Source organism: Chenopodium album, chromosome 9 (genome assembly GCF_948465745.1).
Source record: "Chenopodium album chromosome 9, dcCheAlbu1.1, whole genome shotgun sequence".
Classification (NCBI taxonomy): Eukaryota; Viridiplantae; Streptophyta; class Magnoliopsida; order Caryophyllales; family Amaranthaceae; genus Chenopodium; species Chenopodium album.
In genome coordinates this window covers 66,721,296-66,742,934 of record NC_137842.1, presented here as the reverse complement: position 1 = coordinate 66,742,934, position 21,639 = coordinate 66,721,296, and the positions used below count along the sequence as shown (strand labels likewise).

General features: G+C 35.5%; 5 protein-coding genes across 7 annotated transcripts; 3 read left to right on the top strand and 2 right to left on the bottom strand.

Annotated features, from left to right (window-relative positions):
* Positions 1–1,057: 1,057 nt before the first annotated feature.
* LOC145558869 (ABC transporter E family member 2) lies at positions 1,058–6,813 on the top strand. Of its 2 annotated transcripts, none has more exons than XM_081620222.1 (13): positions 1,058–1,198; positions 2,066–2,220; positions 2,681–2,766; positions 2,907–3,004; positions 3,089–3,206; positions 3,289–3,378; positions 3,580–3,884; positions 4,001–4,196; positions 4,275–4,460; positions 4,627–4,896; positions 5,160–5,405; positions 5,631–5,766; positions 6,505–6,813. In XM_081620222.1, exons 2-12 carry the CDS (start codon positions 2,118–2,120, stop codon positions 5,748–5,750), a joined length of 1,818 nt encoding a protein of 605 aa, XP_081476348.1. In that variant the 5' UTR covers positions 1,058–1,198; positions 2,066–2,117; the 3' UTR covers positions 5,751–5,766; positions 6,505–6,813. The 2 variants fall into 2 exon arrangements, with proteins under 2 accessions (XP_081476348.1, XP_081476349.1); XM_081620223.1 differs by having other exon boundaries at positions 5,631–5,788.
* A 204-nt stretch (positions 6,814–7,017) lies between these two features.
* On the top strand, positions 7,018–10,100 carry LOC145558871 (purple acid phosphatase 2-like). Of its 2 annotated transcripts, XM_081620227.1 has the most exons (10): positions 7,018–7,144; positions 7,248–7,307; positions 7,713–7,932; positions 8,046–8,246; positions 8,352–8,463; positions 8,577–8,806; positions 8,886–9,024; positions 9,111–9,331; positions 9,435–9,556; positions 9,661–10,100. In XM_081620227.1, the coding sequence occupies exons 3-10, from the start codon at positions 7,729–7,731 to the stop codon at positions 9,851–9,853; spliced, it is 1,422 nt and encodes a 473-aa protein (XP_081476353.1). In that variant the 5' UTR covers positions 7,018–7,144; positions 7,248–7,307; positions 7,713–7,728; the 3' UTR covers positions 9,854–10,100. The 2 variants fall into 2 exon arrangements, with proteins under 2 accessions (XP_081476353.1, XP_081476352.1); XM_081620226.1 differs by having other exon boundaries at positions 7,018–7,307.
* Positions 10,101–10,782: 682 nt separating this feature from the next.
* On the bottom strand, positions 10,783–13,176 carry LOC145558870 (sugar transport protein 1-like). Its single transcript, XM_081620225.1, has 3 exons — positions 13,041–13,176; positions 12,576–12,898; positions 10,783–11,889 (listed from the first exon to the last, which is right to left on the bottom strand). Exons 1-3 carry the CDS (start codon positions 13,174–13,176, stop codon positions 10,783–10,785), a joined length of 1,566 nt encoding a protein of 521 aa, XP_081476351.1.
* Positions 13,177–14,598: 1,422 nt separating this feature from the next.
* LOC145560257 (purple acid phosphatase 2-like) lies at positions 14,599–18,297 on the top strand. The gene is made up of 8 exons (XM_081621514.1): positions 14,599–14,966; positions 15,278–15,478; positions 15,795–15,906; positions 16,066–16,295; positions 16,477–16,615; positions 17,058–17,278; positions 17,544–17,665; positions 17,768–18,297. The coding sequence occupies exons 1-8, from the start codon at positions 14,769–14,771 to the stop codon at positions 17,964–17,966; spliced, it is 1,422 nt and encodes a 473-aa protein (XP_081477640.1). The 5' UTR covers positions 14,599–14,768; the 3' UTR covers positions 17,967–18,297.
* A 1,869-nt stretch (positions 18,298–20,166) lies between these two features.
* Positions 20,167–21,639, bottom strand: LOC145560256 (uncharacterized). Its single transcript, XM_081621512.1, has one exon. It carries the CDS (start codon positions 21,513–21,515, stop codon positions 20,724–20,726), a length of 792 nt encoding a protein of 263 aa, XP_081477638.1. The 5' UTR covers positions 21,516–21,639; the 3' UTR covers positions 20,167–20,723.

Sequence of the window (21,639 nt, the reverse complement as noted above, 5' to 3'; positions counted from 1 at the left end):
ATGTTGTCCCTGAGAGTGAGGGATAGCTCAAGTGGTTAGAGCTTCCCTCCCGATTCGAGGAGATCCTAGGATCAATTCTCACCCCCACCCTTGTGGCTCTCCAAACACCAAAAAAAATAAAAAAAATAAATGTTGTCCCAATACCTCCATCGTCCATGAAAAGGACCTAAGTCATTAATGAAATTGAAAGGATAAGGAAAAGGTAGAAGTTGGTAAAAGGGTATTTTAATAATTTTATTACTTATCTTATTTCTCATACTACCAATCATGGGATAAGAATTATTAGTCCTTATCACACACAGGGGTGCCAATTGAGTTGAGCAGGTCGCGAGCAACTCGTACTCGACTCGGTCAACGCTCGACTCGAGATATTAACGAGCACGAGTTGAGCAAGCTCTAACTCGACTCAATAAGCTCGTGAGCAACTCGATAATATATTATTAATATAGAATTTGCAAATAAAGTTACTATCTTTAAACAAATTTGACACTTATTAAGCCTTAAAAATCGAAACACTTATATCATAAAAAAAAAGAGTAAATTTTTAGTAATATCTATATATAATAAGGAAAACAATATAATTGAACAAAAAATAATAAAAAGTATAATAACAGAAGGACCTAAATTATAAATTTTTAATGAACAGATTGTGAGCTACTCGACTCGAAACTTTAATGAGCACGAGTCGAGCAGGTTTTATTTGCTCGAAACTTTAGTGAGCACGAGTTGAAAACATATAAAAAGTTTTCGAGTTGAGTTGAGCACCCCTCCTCATCTCGTGATCGACTCGCTCGATAGGCATCGATAATCACACCTATCGATTCTTTATTTTTATCATCCCTCCTTATCTATTTTATTCCTATCCCTCTAACCAAACATTTTTTTTTTTTAGGCAATCCCTCCAACCAAACATGAAACACCTAAGGGAGTAAAAAAGTGCCTAAGGGAGTAAAAAGTGGATTTTAAAGTAGTAAAAGTAAATTATTTTTATTTTTACTAAATAATAGTAATAATAATAATAATAAAAAAAAAAAAAAAAAAAAAAGAAAAAGAAAAAAAAGATAAGAAACCCTCTTACGTTTCTTTTCTCCCCCTTTAGAGCTTTTTCGCGTGTTCGCTGCACGCCTCCCTCAGTCCCTCCTTCTTCTCCATTGAAATGCTTGTGAGCTTTCTGTCCTCCATTAAAGTAGCTTCCGAGGTACCTTAATTTTTTTTTTCTATTTATTTTTGTAATAATCTAATTTCAATTTCAGAATCAAGTGTTAATCTTCAATGTAATTCTCAGTACAGTCAATTTAGGGTTCTTTGAAGGTGGATTATTGAACAATTAGTTATAAAATTTGAACGTATGAACGATTATAAATTTCGATTTCGTTGCTAGAATATTGCTATTCATGTTCTTAATTGAGAAAAATTTGACGTGATTTTGAGCCTAATTTGATAATTGAATCAAATTTGATTGCTAATGTTTTGTAAAATTTTGTTACTTATGTCTTTAATGTTAGGATAGAACAATGAAAATGGATTCGGTTGCTTTTGCCGTGCTATAAAGTGGCAAACACGGTGATCACAAATTTATTTTTTATTCCTAATTGTACTCTTCTATTGTGATCGTTTCGTGGAAAAACATCGATAAAGATCTGTCTGATCACTTGTGCTGTTATTGTATTGTGTGGAGAAACTGTGGAATCTGTGGCTCCTCACTCGTTTTTCGATTACTATTGTAGTTATTATTGAAGAACAAATTTATGTCATTCTTTAGAGTTTTTAAATGTGTTATATTTTATATCATAATATATAGAGGGATGCATATTCATAACCTGTTTTAGTTGCTGTAATTAATTTTTGTTCCGTGACTAAGGATTGTTTATTAAATTGTAGCCCATTTTCTATTGACTTGGTTGTTGTGTTTTCTGGTTGACATTGAGTTACTTTTGTTTATTGTCTTGCAAAAATTAAGAGTTATGACTAGTCTTACACTTTATCTCGTGTAATTAGGAGATTTTTACACGTCTTAGTAGTAACTTCCATTATTGTCATTCACTTGTCTTGCTCTATCTCTCAGTGGCGTAGGCTTATTGGGTGGTTTTCCTTTTAGTACAACAAGAAGTAGCAGGATGTCAGAACGTCTGACACGTATTGCAATTGTGAGCTCTGATCGGTGCAAGCCGAAAAAATGCCGTCAGGAGTGCAAAAAGAGCTGTCCTGTGGTTAAGACAGGTGTGCACTTGTTTTCTGTATTATAACTTGATTTATCATTCTGGTGCAATAGTGTTACTTTGGCTTCTTCACCCGCTTTAAATATTCTGAGAGATTTGCTTAAATCTATATTTGTTGTTGTACATAGATTTTGTGGTATATTTTTGGTGGTGATTGCTGGTTATTCTGATATATTTTTGACTTGACAATGTTGCTTGAGAGACTTATTTACTGACCTTATCACGGGGGCAGTGGTTTTCTAAATGTTCTGCCCCCCCCCCCCCCCCCCTCCCTTCCCCTGAAAGTGAGTTTGGTTCATGAGCTATGATGACGGAGAAAAGCCATGTACTTTGTGAAAGCTTATATGTAAGCAGGTCAAATGTATGTCATACTGATTGATGGATACACTTATTAATGTATAGATTTGGTACGTTATATGATCTGTAATGAAACCTTTATTACTTGTTTTCCTTCATCCCAGGGAAACTATGTATTGAGGTTTCTCCAGCAGCAAAGCTCGCATTTATATCTGAGGAGCTGTGCATTGGGTGTGGTATTTGTGTCAAGGTCAGCTATAATCTATGCTCCCTCTTACTTACCCATACATATTAAAAACATATGCTCATATTTATGTAGACCACAATTACATTGTGTGCTGCTTATTGCTTTTTTTTTTTTTTGACTCTATGTCTCAATCATGGATGCAGAAATGTCCCTTTGAAGCAATTCAGATCATCAATCTTCCAAAAGATTTGGAAAAGGATACAACACATCGTTATGGCCCCAATACTTTCAAGCTACACAGGTTTGCTGGTTTGGGGTCCTAACATACTGATTTTATGTTCCATCTGATCTTTCAGTTTTAAACGGTGAACACATTCAATTACAGGCTACCTGTCCCCAGGCCAGGGCAGGTTCTTGGTTTAGTGGGAACAAATGGTATTGGGAAATCAACTGCTCTCAAAGTTTTAGCTGGCAAATTGAAGCCCAATTTGGGAAGGTTCAATGTAATATGCTCAATATCACTAATTTTTGTTGATTGTTTCGTGATCTCTTCTGCCTATTCACCTGCTAGTGTTTTCTCTGCAGAATCCACCTGACTGGCAGGAAATCTTAACATACTTCCGTGGATCTGAACTGCAAAATTATTTTACGCGCATATTGGAAGATAATTTGAAGGTAGCTACTCTTTTTAGTTTTAAGCCCTTGCTTACCTTTATTACTGAAAATGGTGACTACTAGTTAACCATCGAGTATTTTTTGTAATTTTGATTTCTGTGTCTTTTTTTTTTTTTTTTTGGATGTGTTATTAGGTGGGAGCACTTCTTGTCTATTTAGTTTTGCCTCTTTTCTTTTTTAATTTTGCATATCTATGTATAGGCTATTATCAAGCCCCAGTATGTGGACCATATTCCGAAGGCAGTCCAGGGCAATGTTGGACAGGTGCTTGAGCAGAAAGATGAGAGAGATATGAAGGTTGTACTTTGTGATGATCTGGAGCTGAATAAAGTTCTGGATCGTAATGTTGGAGATCTGTCTGGTGGTGAACTGCAGAGGTTTGCTATTGCAGTTGTTGCCATACAGGCTGCTGAGATCTATATGTTTGATGAGCCTTCAAGTTATCTGGATGTGAAACAAAGGCTTAAAGCTGCTCAAGTTGTTAGATCATTGCTTAGACCCAATAGGTATTTATTCATATTTGATCTCTCTCTTACCGTATTTGTAGCCTTGTAAGGGGCCTTGTACTGGATGAACAAGTAATTGAAAAGCTCTTTTTGTGTTGTTTACTTGTGTGTTTCAGCTATGTTATTGTCGTGGAGCATGATCTTAGCGTTTTAGACTATCTTTCAGACTTCATTTGCTGCTTGTATGGTAAACCGGGTGCATATGGAGTTGTCACCCTACCATTCTCTGTTAGAGAAGGAATCAATATATTCTTGGCTGGATTTGTACCTACAGAAAATCTTCGTTTTCGGGTTGAGTCTCTTACGTTCAAGGTAATCTTTCATCTACACTACATACTTTCAGCTGCTCTTTACATACCATTATAAGTCATTTCATGTGTGATTCTTTAGGTTGCTGAGACACCTCAAGATAACGCTGAGGAAGTTGAGACATATGCTCGATACAAATACCCAACAATGACGAAAACTCAGGGTGGATTTAAACTGCGTGTTATGGAAGGTGAATTTACTGACTCACAGATTATTGTGATGCTGGGAGAAAATGGAACGGGGAAGACAACATTTATTCGTATGCTGGTATTCTTTCCTTACATTAATTAAGAGATGAATAGTTTGAAATTTTCCTGGAAAATATTTACTCTGGGTTTTGGTTATTGGAAAAAAAAGAAACCATATGCTATTATGGAAATGAGATCTTTGGTGGTCTAGGATCCTTAACCCACTTTTAATTCTGAAATTTCAGGCTGGTCTACTGAAGCCTGATACTGTGGAAGGCTCTGATGTGGAAATACCTGAGTTCAATGTTTCTTACAAGCCCCAGAAGATCAGTCCAAAATTCCAACATAGTGTGAGGAGTCTATTACATCAAAAGATACGGGATTCATATACTCACCCCCAATTTATCTCAGATGTTATGAAGCCTCTTCAGATTGAGCAGCTAATGGATCAGGAAGTTGTGAATCTATCTGGTGGAGAATTGCAGAGAGTTGCATTAGCTTTGTGCTTAGGAAAGGTAAACCTATTTGTTGGTGTGGCTCACTTGCTCTCTGTCTCTTCTGTCTTTTGCTTCTAATTTCTCATTTCTTGGTTGATACTGTGTGATGTATGTGTGGGATATGTTGTGGAAACTTTTTTTTAGTATGCAGGTTCTTTGGGCATAATAATGATGTATACATGGTGAAATATTATTGAATGATTGGCTACTAATTCTTCTGTTTGGCTTTTAGTAATTGAAATGATTCTTCTTATTACATTAAGCATTTTGTACTCATGCAGCCTGCAGATATCTATTTGATCGATGAACCGAGTGCGTACCTCGATTCTGAGCAGCGTATTGTTGCTTCAAAGGTGATAAAAAGATTTATTCTCCATGCCAAGAAGACTGCATTTGTTGTCGAACACGATTTTATAATGGCAACATATCTAGCGGACAGAGTGATTGTGTATGAAGGAATGCCATCTGTGGATTGTGTTGCAAATTCTCCCCAATCATTGCTGACTGGAATGAATCTTTTCTTGTCTGTAAGTATCACTCCTTTTTGCTTTATCTTGTTGAGCATTGTGGATTATTTCACAAGAATTATTAAGTTTTAAATGGATTTTTGTTGTTGAGGGTCATGCTCAGATGGCCTATTTTGGGAGTGTTGGGATGTAGCAAGACTTTCTGCTAGGTGTGGTTTTTTACTTTGTTTTGTTAATGCTAGTGATGCAATTTGTAACTTTTTTTTTTCCTGGGAATAATTGCAGCATCTGGATATCACATTCAGAAGGGATCCAACTAATTTTCGACCTAGGATTAACAAGCTAGAGTCCACTAAGGACAGGGAGCAGAAATCTGCAGGAACTTATTATTACCTGGATGATTGATTTGGCTCTCACACAGGTTTGCTCTTCTGCCTTTTCTAGTAAGTCTTAGTTCTGTTGTCCAACTTTGTCTCAGTGTCTGTGCTTGTCCTTGGTCTGGTTTTGGAGGCTAAACTTAGGCTCTGCTGTTTTGGAGGAATGTTCCTATGCTGTCTTTGTTTTTTCGGCAGAGTTTGTCGCCATTTGGGGTCTTTGTAGGAGAATTATGGCAAGCTTATAGATGGAAACGCTATTTGCAATCTGGTTTTCAACATTGTGAAAAACGTGAAGCTCTCTTAGTTTCATGATAATCTTTTTGTTTACTCCGTCCAAAGTCGTGTGTTACTCCCTGTTTATTTTGTTTTGTATTTAAATAATGCTTTGCTTTGTTTCTCCTGTCAAACAACTTTTTTTTTTTTTTTTTTTTTTTTGGTTTGGTGGACTTGAATCACAACACAAAATATGTTTTTACTTATATTATTGAAGTCTCATATTGTAAAATAATCATTCCGTATTACCAATATATCATGAATAATGTTAACCTGCCAATGCCGTAATTTCTGACAGATATGCCGTAACTTCAGTATAATCAGACTTTTGCCTTGTATGATAGTGAATTGTAAAAAAGTTGCTCCCTATGCGAGATTTATATCGGCTTGAGACATTTTGCATACTCCAATAACCTTTTGCCGTTTTCCATTCTAAATGATGCCCTTTGCATTTATCTTTGATTTTGTTCCCACCAGCTGAAGTCTGTAATTTGATTGCATCTTTGCAGGAATTTTTGCCAGCAATCTCAAGAAGTTGCAGCATTTGATCTGTTGCTGGCTATTGTTATATTGGAGCTGAGGGTGATGGTGATAGTTTGAATTTTGGGGTGATAGAGGGTGGCCTTCAGATTTTCCTCGCATACTGATTTATTTGTTTCCGTGATCTGTTACTGTTATTTCATTAGCGTTAGATCTCTTCTGTTGTGATAAAATTTTGCACCATGTTTGGGCTAGATAAAGATTTTAGCTTTAGCGCGAGTGAATTTTGCCTTGGCCAATTTTGGCATTGGTTTGAATCAGGATGATGATTTGTCTTTGAGGGCGTTTGATTATACTGAAGTGATACAAATCAATAATGTTTTCTTGATAAAATCTAATAGTGCGTGTTATTTTTTGTGCCAATCTTAGGTTATTCCTCTCTTCTTAAATAAAATGCCCATAAGAAAAAATGGAAAAGAGGAGTGAGAAAGTGAGTAGAGAGAGAGTGGCATTTTTATTTTTTGCCCATGAGTGAGAGTGGTCTTAGAGCTACACATTTTTTTAACTTGCGAAGTTGCCTCCCAGTGAAACAATAATTGCATGTTAATTTTGACTAATTCGCAGTGGATAAAACTTACGAATTCTGCACCCAACCTCAATAAAATTTTGGTAAGCACGTCTAACCAATTTCGAAGTACACTTGTGATTGCAAATTATTAGATATATGCTATATTGAGCTGCAGGAGTCATCTGCCTCTCTATATGCCTGTAGATTCTGTATCGTGCTCTCGGATGGAGACTACATCCAAGTTGCATATAATACGAACCGGAGGTAGGAAGACAAATAACTATTGACTGAAAGGAAGCTACCCAGATACAGTGTAAAAGGAAAACCCAAAAAAAAGTAATTTAAAAGGCTCTTTGATCAGAAAGATAATGTGAAATGTCCTACAAAGTACTGTCACCAAACTAGGAACTTTTTAATAATTTATTGGTCAACGAAATTTAATTATTGTCACATATCCTAGTTTAACGGATGGCATCAGATATGATTCTTCTTGGAAATTCAACTAATTAGTGTATATACAGACAAAACTCATCTTTCTTAATGAGTATATTCTCAACTTTTATGGATATTCCAGTTGATTTATTGGCTAATTAACAATTTCAACAACATTTAAATTTCCATTTCATTATTTTTAATTATACATTTTGGAAACTATATATATGTCTGCAGTGGTACCTCAAAGTTTATGCAATACAAAATGGGTGGGATGAACAGATATCCTAGTCCTTGCTCAGGTGCTCTCTTGGTTCTGGGATTAATTCTGAATGTAGCAGTGGTTAGCAATGCAGGAAAATCAAGTGCTTTCGTCAGGAAAGTCGAAAAATCTGTTGATATGCCTCTTGACAGTGATGTTTTTAGACTACCTCCAGGACATAATGCTCCTCAACAGGTACCTATCTTGATATCTTCCTACCAGCATTGAGCTCGGTGTTTTGCTCTTGGTCAATGCTGTATTTTTTTCTCCGTTGTTGAGATTGTTTTTTCGGGTTGTATTGTTTGAAGGTTCATATAACACAAGGAGATCATAATGGAAAGGGTGTGATTGTGTCGTGGGTTACTCCAATCGCGGCAGATTCTAGTTCAGTGGTGTATTGGACTAATAACAGCCAACATAAGTACACGGCTGAAGGCATAGTTACCAAATACAAGTACTACAATTACACTTCTGGTTACATTCATCACTGTACCATTGAAAACTTGGAGGTTAGTTACCTTGTTCTTGGTTTGTTATGTTTATTGTTCGTTCTGAACTTTTAATATAATTGAGATTCTTCTAAATTAATTTGTATAATATATAAACATTTGCAGTACAATACCAAATACTATTACAAAGTTGGGGCTGGAAAATATGCAAGGACTTTCTGGTTTGTGACTCCACCAGAAGTTGGTCCTGATGTACCATACACTTTTGGTGTCATAGGCAAGAAATTGAATTCATTCTGGCAAATAAAATTCCAAAAGAAGAACTAAAATGGTTTGTATAGATTTTAGAAATAGTTTGATCATTCTTTGTTGTTTTGAATAATTATGCAGGAGATCTCGGCCAAACATTTGACTCAAACACGACGCTTACACATTATGAGATGAATCCAACAAAAGGGAAGACCCTTCTTTTTGTTGGGGACCTATCTTATGCTGATCACTACCCATTTCATGACAATGTGAGATGGGACACTTGGGGAAGATTTGTTGAGAGGAGTGCAGCTTATCAACCATGGATTTGGACTGCCGGAAACCATGAACTTGATTATGCCCCTGAAATTGTAAGCACTCTTAACATTTAAAAACAAAGCACTCTAACATGTACATAAATTCTAATTTTATCAGCATTTTCCTCTGCAGAATGAAACAGTGCCCTTCAAGCCTTACACACACCGATATCATGTACCGTATAAGGCCTCAGAGAGCACTTCTCCTTTATGGTATTCAATCAAGAGAGCTTCAGCATACATTATTGTCTTGTCCTCATATTCTGCATATGGTAAAGTATCAAAGCAATTATGTTGCCAAAAATTAGATCCAAAAGGGAAAAAGTCCTTACTGTAATAATTGGAAATTTTGATTTAGGTAAATACACCCCTCAGTATGAATGGCTTGAGAATGAGCTTCCTAAGGTAAACAGAAGTGAAACACCTTGGTTGATCGTCTTGGTGCACTCGCCATGGTACAACAGCTACAACTACCATTATATGGAAGGGGAGACCATGAGAGTCATGTATGAATCCTGGTTAGTGCAGTACAATGTCGACGTGGTCTTTGCTGGTCATGTGCACGCATATGAAAGATCTGTAAGTACAGTCTTCCAAATATGCTCTAATTTTTCGCAATTAAAGCATGAACATACATACAGTCTATCTTTATGGTCTAATTAAAATGTTTTCCATTTCACAGGAGCGAGTGTCTAATATCGCGTTCAACATCACAAATAACCTATGCAGCCCTGTAAAGGACCGTTCTGCTCCAGTATACATAACCATTGGTGATGGAGGAAATATTGAAGGATTAGCAACCAAGTAAGATCAATTCAACTTATAATAATTCTTGGCTATAATTCTTCATATTTTTTGGTCAAGTGCTGAAAAGAAATTGAACTTATTTGGCCCTATTTTGCTTGCAGCATGACTGAACCCCAACCAAGTTACTCAGCTTACAGAGAGGCTAGTTTTGGGCACGGAACATTTGATATAAAAAACCGAACTCATGCTCATTTCAGCTGGCACCGTAACCAAGATGGTTACTCTGTCCAAGCCGATTCCATGTGGCTACACAACAGATACTGGATGCCTGAGGACAGTTCCTCTGACAATTGATGTTGATCACAACAGAAAAGAGTTATTTTCTTTTCACAGAATAATCTCATTAACTTGTGTATTCCCATTTTGTATCATAGAGTAATGCTTTGTTGGTGCATACTATTCCTATGTTAATTTTACATCATTTACTAAACAAAATTGCACTTTTAAAACATAATATTACAAGTTCTGATAGCAGCAATCAGAAAAGGGTTGGTTAAAATACTGTTGTGATCCTCATTTTATGCAATTGTAGTCTTCTTCCTTCCTTTGTTATTGAGCATTTGGATGATGTATCCTTGCTATGAATCTTCCATAATTTTGATCAATCTATACTTTACATGAGATGACCGGGGTTGGGATTCTCGAGTACTAGGTTATTTGTTAGGTAAGCTTAAGAAGGTAGAGTGATATCAAATATGATTGTGAATGGCAATGGGAACAAGTTACAAAAGTACATTCTAAGTAATGCAACTGTTTTGGATCTGCTTTATGCTTCTATTTCTAACTTGGGAATGCCTTACAATCATCAATACAAATAGAAAACAAATTATGTTCAGAAATTTTCATGCTTTCAAGGAGCTCAGTAATTTGTTAGATTAAACAATTGGCTTAATTTAGAGTGTAAGGAAGATTTGGAGAATTGTATTGTCCAATTTTGACAAATACTAGTATATGTTTTGGTGCTATTGTGAAGTTATAGTAACAAAAACAAAAAACAAAAACTGCACTTGGCAAATTTGATCAGTAATAAACATACTTGAATATATGAATATCAGTACTTAGTAATGAATCTATTACACTACATGGACCAAAAATTTAAAATCTAATTTATTCTGCCAGTAATGAACAACAAATAAAGAAATAAGCAGCAAAGCAGTAAATATTAGCATGAATGAAGTAAATAAAACTCTCCTGTCAGTTTAATGGATACTGTTGGACAAGGTTCAATTGATGCTCTTGGGAGGCTGCCTGTTCTTGGCCATCTCAAGGTCATTATCATCATTATCAGGGAGAAAGCGGCACCAGAACCAGTGATTCTTCCACACAATGCTCATTTCTTCAATGGGTATGCCCTTGGTCTTGGGTAGAAAGAAGTAGATAAACACGGACATAACAAAGATGAAGAAGGCAAAGAAGAGGAAGAGGCCGAACTTAAGGTGGCAAAGCATGGTGAGGAAGACCTGAGCCACGACGAAAGTGAAGAACATGTTGACTGATACATTGATACTTTGTGCTGCAGAACGGATTTCCAAAGGGAAGATCTCACTTGGCACGAGCCAAGCGAGTGGACCCCATGACCAAGCAAAAGCACAGACATACAAGCATATGCAGAGCACAATCAGCATTGCATACCATTGGGGAAGTTGTGCTGCTGGGTTGCCACTCACCCCAAACTTAACTCCTATAAAAATTGCGACAACTACTTGACAGACGAACATCTGAATCCCACCTTGCAGAAAAAGGATCCTTCTCCCCCATTTATCAACACCATAGATGGAAACAAAAGTAGCCAACACATTGAAAGCACCAGTGATGACAGCAGACATTAGCGAAGCATTGTCCTGAAATCCAATAGTCTTGAAAAGGACCGGGGCATAGAACATGATGATATTGATACCAGTAAATTGCTGAAAGAAAGGAATTGCAATTGCCATTGTAAAATGAGGCCTATACTTTCTTTCAACCAGGTTTCTCCAAGGATGATCCACCTTATTCGAGGCCTTACTAGCTTCCACCAAGTCATTAAACTCCTTGTCTACTTCTTTAATTCCTCGAATCCTCCTAAGGTTCTCGATGGCCTTGTCATACATCCCTCGCTCAATCAAGGAGTTTGGAGTGTCAGGGAGAACGATGGACCCGATAATGATGATCATAGCAGGGATTGTGGCTCCTCCTAAGCTCAACCTCCAACCCCAGTTATCAATTTTGGCAAAGAAATAGTTGACAACATTGGCTACTAATATGCCAATTGTGATTGAGAGTTGGAAGACAATATTCAGTGCTCCTCTGTACTTGTATGGAGCCATCTCAGCTAAGTAGAGTGGTACTGACTGTTATATGCACATGATCACACAATGACACAAATTAAGCATAAATTAGTAATAATGTAATTATAAGATTATAATTAATTAAATTTATAAAAAGACTTATAGTTCAAATACATATAATTCCTTGGAATACTCTGCAAAAGACTTAGTTGCATGTTTATCAATAATATGATCATAACATACTACACCAAATTAAAATATAATCTATGAAATTATAAAATATAACAACTTTTTTCAATATGATCATAACATACTATTTCCTCAAAAAAAATCTTAACATACTACACCAAATTAAAAAATACTATAAGAAATTATAAGACACTTCTTCTGTTTTTTAATATTTGCAACACTTTCCTAAAATGGAAATGTCACAATAATTGCAACGAACACACTAGATTATTTTGAGGAAAAACTATAATATTTTCCTTATTTAAAGCACATGGTCCACTAGATTACACTCTTAACAACCACTCACCCCATATGAACCCCACATACTTTAAATACCGTGAAAAAGTGTGTTGCAACTATTAAAAAACGGAGGAAGTATGACAACTTTTTGGTGACATCTTAGAATAAAATAAACAATTCGTGACATCTTAGAATAAAATAAACAAGTACTTAAGTACTCGTCTGCACTGTCTAACTTGAGATGTGTAATTAATTAGTTTTTTAATTAAGTAATTAAATACCTGATTAGCAAATCCAACACCAAAACCGAGAAGAGCGCGACCAATAATCAGCATAGCTACATTTTGTGCAAAAGCATTGATGATAGCACCAGAACAAAAGAGAAGACCTCCAAATAACATGGATCTTCTTCTACCCAATTTCCTTGTCACAGTTGAAGCAACCAAAGAAGCTAATAAAGCTGTTACATATAATGTTGAAGTAAATAATGTAACGGTTTCACTATTAAATTTGCAATACTGGTTTGTTGAAGTGTCTAGCTCTTCTTTCTTGTATACTGATGGGAAAAATTCCTTTAGAAACGACGGCATAGATGTCACGCCCCCTAACAAAAATAAAACGTACACAATAACACATTAGAAATACACGAGTAATTGTAACTTTAACCAATAGCTATTTTTCTGACACGTTTATGCAATACTTTATTTTGAGACGGATGGAATATATATTGTCCGGTAGTGTATTACCTGAAATTCCTATATCGTAACCAAAAATCAAACCACCCATGGCCGCGACAATGCATGTTGCTAGCACAAAAGGTGTTGCGTTTCCGGGGTACTCTTTCTGATGTTGAGGAACAAATCCTCCTGATGGTATTGGCATGTTGTTTTTCTGCGAGAGTGAAGAGCTAAAGTTTAGAGGGAATTGAATTGAATTAAAGTAAAAAATAAAGAGTGTTTAACAAATATTTAGCTAGTTTTTTATTATAGAAAAGGAGTATTATGATGTTTTTTGCAAATAAATGAATGAAGGGTGTATTTATAATACATAAAGTATGCATATTTTTGGAATTTTATTTTGTAGGAAATGTTTTTGGAAACTTGGCATACCACAACGAGGAAAGTTTACACGTACGTTTGATAGATAATCTAGACGTGGTGCATGCATCAAATATGTGAATTGTAGACGTAATTGCCATTTATTTTTTTTGGACATATTTTAGTAATTGCCATTACTTTTTTTTTTTGAAAGAAAGTAATTGCCATTACTACTGCTGAGGAAGATGATTGAGAAAGGGAAAAAAAAAGGAGATAAATATTTGTCAAGTTTCTAAAAAAAATTGCATTAGAGTACACTCTAATATTGTTCATCTGTTCTTATTATACGGAGTAAAGTTTTTTTTTTTTTTTTTTTTTTTTTTTTTTTAGTTCTCTCTCTTAGATTTGACAAGAATTTATGTACAAATATCTCATTAGAGTTATCACGTGTTTTCATTATAATGTACTTCGTATATAGTAAGTGGTTGAGCATTGCTATATGCCTATATTGTAGAATTAATTTAAAATATGGTACAAAATCAGTTTTGGTTCAAAATCAAAACACCTAATTTCAGGTTCAATTTGGATTTAGGTTCATAATTTTGCAGTTAAAAATTATAGATATCATTGATTTCATGATTTGTGAATTGTGACTAGACTCATTTGTAATGGGCTTTACAGGCTGGCCATCTTGCATAGTTTTCTAATAGGCCCATTGATGAACGTTCGTTTGCTAGACTCCACACATTCCTTGAAATAGATAATGTGAAATCAAGAAGTTCCCAATTAACTTATTTGAACATAAGAAAAAACTACTTGTATATCAAAATTCTCAAGACAAAATGAAAATATGTGTGTCAACATAATTTACAACTATTAGATTCTGATTAATTTTTATATAGACGATCACAAAAGAGATTTAAAGGAACATTTCTTTGTTTCGAAAGTCTTGAAAACCAAATGCCGAAATCGTGGGAATAAATAAAAGAATAACAAACCAAAAAACATTGTAAGATTACAAACTTTATCAATTGATTAACTGTTGCCTTTTTCTAAAAGCAATGCAAAATACTCGCATATTTTGATAAAAACGGCCCAAACCTTATCATCCCTACGCAATCTCAAGATTCTCATTATTCAAAGTCGAAAGTTGACTTTCACAATCATGAAAGATACCCATACTTTTTTTTTTTCTTTTTTAATTATATTTTTTTTTTTGAAAAACTTTTTTAATTATATTAATCAACCAATAATCAATTACATAAATCACATATTCACATTATATGCGATTTTATACTCTTTGAATATTCTCCTAGCAATATTTTCCTATTCACAAAGAAAGCAAAAATGCTATAAATATAAGAAGAAATTAATAAAAGGGGAGGAAAATACTAAATTTTGGGGATTATTTTCTCCAAAATTTCAAATTGAATAGAAATGGCTCCATTGCAATCTTCCTCCCAATTTGGTTCAATTTTATGGGTTTTTGTTATTCTGGGTTTGATTTTAAACCAAGCTCTGATTTGTCATGGAGGAAAAACAAGCAATTTTGTCAGAAAAGTGGAAAAAACAATTGATATGCCTCTTGATAGTGATGTCTTCTCTGTTCCTCCAGGCTACAATGCTCCCCAACAGGTTTCTTTCTTTCTTTCTCTCCATTAATCATTACTCGTAGTTATAATTAAAGTCCGAGGGCAATGATGTAGACGAGATTTGATCCGAGGTCTTGTGTACCACCCCGAGTCCCTACATTCACATAATTGCTTATTTTATGATGAAATTAATACCCATTTAGCTGTTAGTTAAATTTGATTTATAATCCGAAGTTTGCATCTTTTCACTCAAATGAATCATGGGTATAGTCTTAATTTGGGATAGAATCATTCCTTTTTTTTGAGTTATGAAAATTAATTGAATATATTTTGGTTTTTGTATGGTGTGTGAAGGTTCATATTACTCAAGGAGATCATGAAGGAAAAGCAATGATAGTTTCATGGGTAACAATGGAGGAACCAGGTTCAAATGAGGTGGTTTACTGGAAAAAGAATAGCGAAAAGAAGAAAACTATTAAGGGCAAAATGTCGAAGTACAAGTATCATAATTATACTTCTGGGTATATTCATCACTGTACCCTAAAAAATTTGGAGGTTAGATTTTGAACCTGTTTTTTTAATTCAGTTCTAAAGTATTAGAAATTGGTGTGATATTTTAATGTTGAGTGTCTTCAATTATTAATAGTGTTACCTAATTCGCTAATCCCCACAAACTATGGTCCAAAACGTACAAATTGGTCCAATAGAACAATTTTCGTGTCGTTTTTGGTGTAGTTTACCTGTTTGTAAAATATCCTTGTTGTCAATCTGTACATGCATTTTTTATATCAGACATGGAGTGTTATGGAGTATTAGTACATTAAATTAGAACATTAATTAATTAGCATATTGTTTTTGGAATGTTTTGCAGTATGACACTAAATATTACTATGAAGTAGGTGTTGGACAAACCCCAAGAACATTCTGGTTCAAGACTCCGCCTAAAGTTGGTCCTGATGTTCGTTACGCTTTTGGTCTTATAGGTAGGTAACTATTTTAGACTTTCGGTATTCATGGATCTTTGAGAATGGCTAATACTTCCTCGATTTGTTTAGAGTAATGAGCAATATGATTGCCTTTTGTACATGATATATGTCTGAAGTTCCTTACCCTGATCCAATTAGTGTGAGTCATTTTTGCAGGTGATCTAGGACAAAGTTATGATTCAAACGCGACTCTAACACATTATGAACAAAACCCGATCAAAGGGCAAACTGTTTTGTTTGTTGGGGATCTTTCATATGCAGATAATTATCCCAATCATGATAATAACAGATGGGATTCTTGGGCTAGATTTGTTGAGAGAAGCGTCGCCTACCAACCCTGGATTTGGACTGCAGGGAATCATGAGATTGATTTTGCTCCTGAAATTGTATATACTTCAACCTTTGTTTCCTTTAAACTTATTCTTTGGAAAACCAATTAAGTTAAACAAATTAAGCTTCTAGAAGTCTGTTTTCTTGCATCTATATAGTTTCCATATTCTAACTTATCTTCAGTGTGCACACTGCTAAGCTATACAGAAACACTTACTATCAGCTATGTTGTAACAGGGTGAAACAAAGCCTTTCAAACCATTTAAGAACAGATATCCCACACCTTACAAAGCATCAAACAGTACAGCTCCGTTCTGGTACTCAATCAAGAGAGGCCCTGCTTACATAATCGTTCTATCATCATACTCCGCATATGGTAAAGTCCTTAATCTCCTTATAAAAGTAAAAAGTACACAAGAATATTGAGAACTTTGGCTTTTATTTACGTGATCTAGCAGCTTGAGAACTGAGAAGTTGATGAGTCTGTTTTAAGGATAGTTCTTAAATGTTTGAAGCTTATTGGTTTTAAATAATAATCATCTAAAATATGGAAACATATTGATTGTTCTGTAAAAAAATTTGGGAATATAAGTTTTGGTATTGCTCCCGAATTTTCAAACTAATGCTTGGACAGTGTCACTCTGCATTTTAAAACTTCTCAGTTCTCGCATAGTTACAATGACCATCAAACTTCAAGCATCATGTTTGATATATAAAGCCTTGCTTGTTTTATGACTCTTTGTGTTTGGAGAATAGAACAACTCTTTCTATCGGCAGTTTACTTTCTAATTATTATAACTGTGATTACTCCTTTGCAGGAAAGTACACCCCGCAGTATAAATGGCTTGAGGAGGAGTTACCAAAGGTTAACAGGAATGAGACTCCTTGGTTGATTGTTCTGGTGCATTCTCCTTGGTACAATAGCTACAATTACCATTACATGGAAGGAGAGTCGATGAGAGTCATGTATGAGCCCTGGTTTGTCCAATACAAAGTTGATATCGTCTTTGCTGGTCATGTTCATGCTTATGAGAGATCAGTAAGTTCGATATGTCTTCACTTCCCTAAGTCTTCATTTTTGTAAACCGGAAGTCCCTTATTTGAACTTACTATTGCATTAACCCTTGTCTGAACTAATTTGAACGTACCTAAACTAATTATTGATCCTTAACTCAATTTTTTTCCCTTCTGATTAGGCCTTATTTTCCCTGAATTAATTATTTAGGCAAAAGAACAAACCCAACTGATAGAAATGAATTTAGTAGTCTGCCTTTCATAATTTTAACTTCTGAAATGAAATGCAGAGACGTGTATCGAATATTGGATACACCATTGTCAATGGAGAATGCAGACCAGTTGAAGACCAATCTGCTCCTGTTTACATAACAATAGGAGATGGAGGAAATCTAGAAGGTTTAGCAACGAAGTAAGACAACTACACCAATTTATTGTGTTTATGAATCAAATACCATTCCTTATTTTCTCCCCTCTTAATAATGGCCCTAACATCTAATATATAAATCTGCAGTATGACAGAACCACAGCCATTCTACTCAGCTTTTCGAGAAGCCAGCTTCGGACATGCCATTCTTGACATTAAGAATCGGACTCATGCTTACTATAGTTGGCACCGTAACCAAGATGGTTCCTCTGTGAAAGCAGATTCAATGTGGTTTTTCAATAGATTCTGGCATCCTGTTGCCGAATCTGTTAATGCTGTTATTTGATACTAGATATTCTTCAACATACTGCAAGGTGCCTCGTTCTCTCATCAATTTCTTTTTTTTCTTTGTGTGCTTTGTTAGGTATAATTGTATAACCTATAACGATCACAAGGCATAAGATGTATACTAATGGTAGAGTAATAAAGGTTACATAAAGCATACAGTTTCCAATTCCCCTGTATTTCCTTTAAGCTATCTGAACCTGATGTTATAAGTCATAAGAAAACTTTCTGCCTGTTACTTGTTGATGAATAAGTAAATTCCGCTAATGAACAGAAAAGTAGGCAACGAGTTTCTCTTTGATGGTAAAGGAAACCCTTGCATTGTTCTGAAATTCTAAGGAAGCAGAATTTGTATTGTTAACATATTTAGCTTATGTTAGATAAAAGCAAAGTTTTTAAGGATTTAGTTAAGGTGCTACAATTCTACATCATACTCGTATATTGTTTATCTGGAAAAGGATTAAAGGCAATACACTTAATGCGAAGGGGTGGGGGGTAGCCAACTTGCAAGGCTGCAACTTTAGTGTTTTAGCGTTAGAGAAAGTGTTTCCGGCTCTTCAAACTCTGCTGGAGGGGGTTTATTTAGATCAAAGATCTTTGCTGTATCGACAGGTAAGAGAGCTTGCACAATAATTAAATTCTTCCCATCCTTCTTTTGATCATCTACTTGGGACATACAGTGGCTTGTCTCTTCAAGAGTTTGAGATCCTTTGTGCACCATCTGTGCCAGAAAGCCTTTGGGTTTCCATACCCTTCTCTTCCTGTGCCTTTTCTTTTGATGGATTGAGCTTTCGGTTTCTGAGCATGTCACTGAAGATAGGAGCTCAAGGTTTGAGGTCATTGAGGGAGAAAAAGGCGGTATTTCTTGGTGCTCAGGGATGTGTTTCTTGGCAAGAGGTGATGTGGATTGTGTTTGATTTGGGCTAGAAGGGCATAGGAATGTAGAGTTTAGTGAGCTTGACATGCTGAATGCAGAGTTAAGATCTTGTTACACACTTTGAATAACTGGGGTAGGAAAATTTTACATGATTTCGGTCATTCTAGGATGCAACCATGTAGGTAATGAAGACCTACAAGATTTCTAAGAAATTTTGGTTGTAATTTGGCATGCTTTGGGAGTGTTATAATGTTTATTGAATGAGGGGAAGGGGGTGGTATTTGGTAATCAGAATGACAGTCATGGCGGTGTAAGTGGCGCCATGGTGACTCTTGGTGGTTGTATCTTGGATAGGGGATGAAACAGAGGAGGAAAATTTAGAGAATTAACTTTGCAATAAAAAAAATTTAACTGTAATTATGAATATTTCAGTTTTGTTTCACTTGTGATTGGGATAGGCAATTTGGCTATTTTACCTATTTATAGAGCTCAATAGAGGCCATTGCCGCGTTTGCTCTGACATGGTAATGTTAAGTACTTCATCTTTAAACAAGTATGGATGTCAATTAGATTAGTTGGTTAAAGTCTCGAGTCTTGATATCTAAAGCTCGAATTCTATTCCATCTACATACACCATCTTCCTGTTTGAACTCTTTGCATAGAGGTGATTAGATGATCGACCGGGCCGGACCAAGGCCAACAAATCAGCCCGTTTGGAGGGGCTGGGCCGGGCTGAATTTTATCAGCTCTAGGACTTTGCACCAACAAAAAATGCTCAATAAATGTTCTCACTCACTGTAGCATTAATGGAAGGAACAAGAACGAGAACAATGGCTCAGATGTTCAGCTTGACTATGGAAAAATCTCACTTGACTTTTGACTGAAGAACAAAAGTTTAGAGAAGAAGAAAGAAGAATATAAGACTTCGGTTGGTCATTAGGAGACATGCACTTATTTCGAGTACTTAAGTGATGATTTTTTACCGTCATTCTTTTGTTTCGAACGAAAAACATTTTTTTTTAAAATGAGTTATAATGAAGAATGATTTGAAAAGATCATAAAAACAATATATTTTAAATTTTGTACAAGAGAAATAAGTAGTATTATAGGGAGAAGATGGATGGACTTTCTTATTTGTTTAATCCATACCATTTTCGCGCAAAAAGGACATCATTATCCTTAATAATGATATTGTCTAGATATATAGCTCACTATTTGACTATTTTAGTAGTGCTCAATGTGAAAAGAGTATGTAATACTGTAGCTCATATAATTGCTAGATGAGATACCTACGGTACTTTGGAGTACATTTGTATGGGCCCGTTTTCCCACAACATCTTATAGTTGGCGAAAATTGATTAACTTAATATAATGCTGGAGGTTCTTTTTTCCAAAAAAATTAAAAAAAAAAATGTATAGGTGATATTCTGATATATACTTATAGTTGTAAAGCTAATCATTTTTTATGCAATTGGCATAAAAATGTATGGGTGTGACAGATTCGGAAAGTTCCTCGGCCTTGGGTTTCACCAGCTCATTGGTTGGCTGGGTGTGCTCGTCGTAGGCAGTTGTTGTATTCTCAATATTAGTTTTTTCCTAGTTCTTTTGTCCAAAAAAAAAAAAAAAAAAAAGAACAACTTAGTAGTACAATGTACGTATTAATTATTTTTACTAAAAACGTATACTTCGTATTTGAACACATTTTGTTACAAATATATCCCAAATTCTCAATCATATATCAACCATACTATAAAATGCTGAATATTCTTTAGGACATTCAACCTTGTACATATACTTATGTACTTTATTATATGAGTAAGTAAATAAATAAATCTTATTACTTATACATTTCCATCACATATATGGAAATAATACTTTGAGTTATCTCTTGCAAACAACCCCACGTCCATTCATCCCACTACCACAGTTCATGCTAGCAAGCTCCATGGTTGGCAATGAAGTCTCTTCTTGAGCACCAACAAACCTTGAAGCCAAACAATCCGTGGCGAAAATGCTACTACTAGCATACTCCCTTTCTCCTCCCATAACCGGCATTGATACACGAGTATTAACTCGACTCACGTAATCATTTGCATAAGTTTTCCCTAGCACACCATCAACCTTTCCGGTTAATGATAGAAACTTGAACCCGAGATCAAGATGAGCAAACCGATCCTCATCAGTGACACCATAGTTGTGCACCCTAGAGTCTTCGTCGGTAATAGGTACAACCTTAGCCGTGACCTTGAGTTTTCCTTGGACTTCAACGATAAGTTCGTTGGTCTTACTTGTTCTTGTTATGGTGACTAAAGGAGTGGAGGTGGATGACCATTGAGAGCCTTCGGTTTCTTCTAGGTATATTGGCTCCCCGTTGAAGGCCAAGGAAAGGCGGTCATTGGCATCATCCCATACGGAGGTCTTCTTAGCGCCTAAGAAGAGACGATGGTTGTCGAAGAGGACTCCAATGGATTGAACCCATGTAAAGTCACGTCCCATGTTTGCATTTCTTTTACCGATGAAGTGTCCGTTGATGTGGAGGTTGGGGTCGGTCACTAGGCAAAAGTCTTTGTCCTTCTTTCCATGGAAGTAGAAGGTGATACCGTCTCCTCCTATGAAGCGAGGGTCTTGACATACGGCTCCTGGATAGTCACAGTCTACGTTGTACACAAACATACAATTAGTGGCTAATTTAATACAGAGTAAGAGTTAAACCAATGACAATGTAGAGTAATTAAAAAAATTTCTAACATTTGGGTTCAAAATTGGTGTATGCAGTGTAAATGTAATATTGTTTAGT